The 6000-nt window shown below is 36.7% G+C and overlaps 1 protein-coding gene across 1 annotated transcript in view; it reads right to left on the bottom strand.

Annotated features, from left to right (window-relative positions):
* Positions 1 to 418: 418 nt before the first annotated feature.
* SLC25A31 (solute carrier family 25 member 31) overlaps positions 419 to 6000 on the bottom strand; it is a 49334-nt gene continuing 43752 nt past the window's right edge. The window contains exon 6 of the mRNA XM_053597591.1: positions 419 to 619. Within this exon, the coding sequence (XP_053453566.1) occupies positions 419 to 619 (201 nt within the window). The remainder of the gene's footprint in view (positions 620 to 6000) is intronic.

Genomic DNA, 6000 nt, shown 5'->3' with positions numbered 1-6000 from the left:
ATCTCTTACTAAGTTTTAAAGAAATCTGTCATACCATATGATTTTAAAAGATGGGAAACAGGTACATTAAATGAATAGCAATTTAAAAGAAGATTTTTCATTTCTTAGATTTCAGTATCATAAATTTTAATTTTTCATCATAAAAGTAAGAATTTATTTCTCAGCAGGCTAAAGAAAAATTATTTAAACTAATAGAGATAAAATACAATAAGTAAAATGTCTCATTAGAATGAGTTTCAGTCTAAATGGGAACAAACCCACACTTATCTGATTTTTAGCATTTAAATCTTTGAAAAAAGCCTATGCTTTATTGCGGAATTATCACTTTAACAAAATACTCACAATTATACACTATCAAAATGTACATAAATGGCAGCTATATAATTTGTATGTTTAACAAGTTAAATATATGCATTTTTTAATCTCCTGACGAACCACCTCTAATATCAATATTAAGGAATTCTTTAATTTTATCATACAATACCAACACCAAAGCACCCCCTGTACCACGAAGGATATTGGAGAAGGCACCACGAAAAAATGCACTGATTCCCTCATGTTGGTATATCTTCACAAAGCAGTCTATGGTTCCTTTATATTGCCGTTCAGCCTCACCACTCTATATAAAAAAAGACAAGTAATTTTCCATTATCTTAAGATCATTTACCTTGTAATAGTTTTCTATCAGCAGTAAAGACAGATAGGATAAACACTGTGTGGAGCAACACTATTCAGTTAATGGGCATGTGCTGACTATTGTACCTAGTGGTTGGTGAACATAACTTTCACCACATAATACTAGGCTTAAAAAATGTCATGCCACGGCACTCTACCCAGGGTGACAGGTTGAGACTCTCTCAGAAAACATAACAAAACAAAACAAAACACACACACACCAGAGAGCACAAAAAGTGTTCTAAATCAGTTCTCTGAAATACTAAGCTGGCAATTTTCTAGAAATATTGTTTGAGGAAAAAAGAGAAAATATCCCAAGAGTATCAGAAATGGCAAAGGTAACAAAAATAAAGGTGATTCAGAAATTAAAAACAAAATATTATGAAAAACTTCTTGACAACTATTTTTAAAACTCAAAAGAAATGGATAAATTCCTAGAAGTATAATTTATCAACAGAATAGAAAAATATTGGAATAATACTATAATTGTTAAAGAAATTCAGTTATTAGAAATCTTGTGAGAAAGAAAATCACTTGTCCAGAAGGCTTTATGATTTCTGTTAAATATTCACAATGAACGTTTAATTGTAATCTGACAGAAATTTCTAGAGAAAAGACAAAGTGGGAAGACTGGCCAACATATGAGGCTTGCATAGTCCTTACACCAGGGTCAGAGTAGGACAATACAAGAAAGAAAAATATAAGCCAATGTCACTGAAACATGATGTGAAAATCTGAACAAAACACAGCAAATCAAATCCAGCAAGTAATGTAAAATACAACATACCATGTTTATCCTAGGCAGGCTGAGTTCAATTTAGCTGTAGAAAACAGGTTAATGTAACACAGTATGTACATGTATTGAAAGAGTAAAATGATATCATCACCTCTGAAAAACAAAACCTCCCTCCATTCATGATTAAAAATTTTTGAACCCAGGAGGAGAAAGGAACTGTCATAACATGATAAAGGATAACAACAAAAAAACTCCACCGTTAACATTAAATTATGTAATGCTGAAGGTATTCTCTATAATATTAGGAATAAGACAAAGTTGCCAGTTACTGCTTCTTTAATATAACACTAAATCAGAGGTCTCAGTGACTACACAGAAAGGTACAAAAAAGGAAATAAAAGATATACAAATTGATAAGCATGAGAAAAAAACTCATTTTTTTTTTTATTAAATCATACCTGTGTATATTAATGCGATCCTGGGGCACCATACACTGGTTTTATAGACCATTTGACACATTTTCATCACACTGGTTAACACAGCCTTCCTGGCATTTTCTCAGTTATTGTGCGAAGACATTTACATTCTACATTTACTAAGTTTCACATATACCCTTGTAAGATGCACCGCTGGTGTAATCCAACCAATCACCCTCCCTCCGCCCCCATCCCCCCTCCCTCCCCTCTCTTTCCCCCTTCCCCCTATTCTTAGGTTATAACTGGGTTATAGCTTTCATATGAAAGCCATAAATTAGTTTCATAGTAGGGCTGAGTACATTGGATACTTTTTCTTCCATTCTTGAGATACTTTACTAAGAAGAATATGTTCCAGCTCCATCCATGTAAACATGAAAGAGGTAAAGTCTCCATCTTTCTTTAAAGCTGCATTATATTCCATGGTGTACATATACCACAATTTATTAATCCATTCCTGGATCGATGGGCACTTGGGCTTTTCCCATGACTTAGCAATTGTGAATTGGGCTGCAATAAACATTCTGGTTCAAATATCTTTGTTATGATGTGATTTTTGGTCTTCTGGGTATATGCCTAGTAGAGGAATTATAGGATTGAATGGCAGATCTATTTTTAGATCTCTAAGTGTTCTCCAAACATCTTTCCAAAAGGTATGTATTAATTGCATTCCCACCAGCAGTGTAGAAGTGTTCCCTTTTCTTCACATCCACACCAATGTCTCTGGTCTTGGGATTTTGTGATATGGGCTAATCTTACTGGAGTTAGATGATATCTCAAAGTAGTTTTGATTTGCATTTCTCTGATGATTAAAAATGTGAGCATTTTGGGCAGTGCCTATGGCTCAGTCAGTAGGGCGCCGGCCCCATATACCGAGGGTGGTGGGTTCAAACCCAGCCCTGGCTGAACTGCAACAAAAAAATAGCCGGGCGTTGTGGCAGGCGCCTGTAGTCCCAGCTGCTCGGGAGGCTGAGGCAAGAGAATCACTTAAGCCCAGGAGTTGGAGGTTGCTGTGAGCTGTGTGATGCCGCGGCACTCTACCGAGGGCTATAAAGTGAGACTCTGTCTCTACAAAAAAAAATAAAAATAAAAATAAGTGAGCATTTTTTCATATGTGTAGGCTGTGCTCCTGTCTTCTTCAGAGAAGTTTCTCTTCAAGTCCCTTGCCCAGCCTGCAATGGGATCACTTGTTCTTTTCTTGCTTATACGTTTGAGTTCTCTGTGGATTCTGGTTATTAAACCTTTGTCAGAGACATAATCTGCAAATATCTTCTCCCATTCTGATGGCTGTTTGTTTGCTTTACTTACTGTGTTCTTGGCTGTGCAGAAGCTTTTTAGTTTCATCAGGTCCCAGAAGTGTATTTTTTGTAGCTGCTTCAATTGCCCGGGAGGTCCTCCTCATAAAATACTCGCCCAGACTGATTTCTTCAAGTGATTTTCCTGCAGTCTCTTCTAGTATTTTTATAGTTTCTTGTCTTAAGTTTAAATCTTTAATCCAGTGAGAGTCTACCTTAGTTAATGGTGAAAGGTGTGGGTCCAGTTTCAGAATTCTACAGGTTGCCAGCCAGTTCACCCAGCACCATTTCTTAAATAGGGAATCTTTTCCCCACTGAATGTTTTTAATTGGTTTGTCAAAGATCAAATAATGGTAAGTAGGTGGATTCATCTCTTGGTTCTCTATTCTGTTCCAGACATCTACTTCTCTGTTTTTGTGCCAGTACCATGCTGTTTTGATCACTATTGATTTATAGCACAGTCTGAGGTCTGGTAGCATGATTCCTCCTGCTTTGTTTTTATTTCTGAGTAATGTCTTGGCTATTTGAGGTTTTTTCTGATTCCATATAAAATGAAGTATTATTTTTTCAAGATCTTTAAAGTATGACAGTGGAGCTTTAATAGGGATTGCATTAAAACTGTATATTGCTTTGGGTAGTATGAACATTTTAACAATGTTGATTCTTCCCAGCCATGAGCATGGTATGTTTTTCCATTTGTTAACATTTTTAGCTATTTCTTTTCTTTTTTTTTTTTTTTGTAGAGACAGAGTCTCACTTTATGGCCCTCGGTAGAGTGCCATGGCCTCACACAGCTCACAGCAACCTCCAACTCCTGGGATCAAACGATTCTCTTGCCTCAGCCTCCCAAGCAGCTGGGACTACAGGCGCCCGTCACAACGCCCGGCTGTTTTTTGGTTGCAGTTTGGCAGGGGCTGGGTTTGAACCCACCACCCTCGGTATATGGGGCCGGCGCCCTACCGACTGAGCCACAGGCTCCACCCGAGCTATTTCTTTTCTTAGAGCTTCATAGTTCTCTTTATAGAGATCTTTCATGTCCTTTGTTAGATAAACTCCTAAGTATTTCATCTTCTTTGGCACTACTGTGAATAGCATAGAGTCCTTAACTGTTTTTTCAGCTTGACTATTGTTGGTATATATAAAGGCTACCGATTTAGAAATGTTGATTTTGTAACCTGAGACGCTGCGGTATGCCTTGATCACTTCTAAGAGTTTTGTAGTAAAATCCCTGGTGTTTTCCAGATATACAAGATACCATATCATATGTGAAGAGAGAAAGTTTGATCTCTTCTGACCCTATATGGATACCCCTTATTGCCTTATCTTCCCTAATTGCGATGGCTAAAACTTCCATTACAATGTTAAAGAGCACTGGAGACAATGGGCAGCCTTCTCTAGTTCCTGATCTGAGTGGAAATGATTTCAATTTAACTCCATACAATATGATATTGACTGTGGGTTTGCTGTAGATGGCCTCTATCAGTTTAAGAAATGTCCCTTCTATACCAATTTTCTTTTTTTTTTTTGTGGTTTTTGGCCGGGGCTGGGTTTGAACCCGCCACCTCCGGCATATGGGACCAGCACCCTACTCCTTGAGCCACAGGCGCCACCCTATACCAATTTTCTTAAGTGTTCTGATCATGAAGGGATGCTGGATATTATCAAAAGCTTTTTCTGCATCAATTGAGAGAATCATATGGTCTTTGGTTTTTAATTTGTTTATGTGCTGAATTATACTTATAGATTTATGTATATTGAACCAGCCTTGAGGCCCTGGGATAAAACCGACTTGGTCATGATGTATAATTTGTTTGATGTGTTGCTGGATTCTGTTTGTTAGGTTCTTGTTGAATATTTTTGCATCTATGTTCATTAGTGATATTGGTCTATAATTTTCTTTTCTTGTTGGGTCTTTTCCTGGTTTGGGGATCAGGGTGATGTCTGCTTCATAGAACGTGTTGGGTAGTCTTCCTTCTTTTTCTACATTTTGGAACAGGTTGAGTAATATAGGTACTAATTCCTCTTTAAAGGTTTGGTAGAATTCTGACGTGAACCTATCAGGTCCCAGGCTTTTCTTTTTAGGAAGAACCCGTATGGTTGATGCTGTTTCAGAACTTGATATGGGCCTGTTCTAAATTTCCACTTGATTCTGGCAAAGTCTTAGAAGGTGACGTGCTTCCACGTATTGGTCAATTTCCTTCAGATTTTCATATTTCTGAGAATAAAGTTTCTTATAATATTCATTAAGGATTTTTTGAATTTCTGAGGAGTCTGTTATTTTGTCTGTTGTTTCTGATTGATGAAAATAGAGATTTTACTCTTTTTTTCCTGGTTAGGTTAGCCAAAGGTTTATCTATTTTATTGACCTTTTCAAAAAACCAATTTTTTGATTTATTGATCTGTTGTATAATCCTTTTGTTTTCAATTTCATTTAATTCTGCTCTAATTTTGGTTATTTCTTTTCTTCTACTGGGTTTGAGGTTGGAATGTTCTTCATTTTCCAGTTGCTTGAGATGTCCCATTAAGTTGTTAACGTCCTCTCTTTCCGTTCTCTTGAGGAAGGCTTGCACTGCTATAAATTTCCCTTTTAAGGCTGCCTTTGTGGTATCCCACAGGTTCTGATAATTCATGTCTTTGTTGTCATTTTGTTCCAAAAATTTGGAAATTTACTTCTTAATGTTATCTCTGACCCAGCTATCATTCAGCATAATGTTATTTAACTTCCATGTTTTTGTATGAGTATGCAGATTCCTGTTGTTACTGAGTTCAACTTTTATTCCATGGTGGTCCGAGAAGATGCAAGGAATAATTTCTATTCCTT

The sequence above is a fragment of the Nycticebus coucang genome, chromosome 1 (assembly GCF_027406575.1).
Source record: "Nycticebus coucang isolate mNycCou1 chromosome 1, mNycCou1.pri, whole genome shotgun sequence".
In the NCBI taxonomy this organism is placed as follows: Eukaryota; Metazoa; Chordata; class Mammalia; order Primates; family Lorisidae; genus Nycticebus; species Nycticebus coucang.
This window is presented reverse-complemented; position numbering and strand designations above follow the sequence as displayed.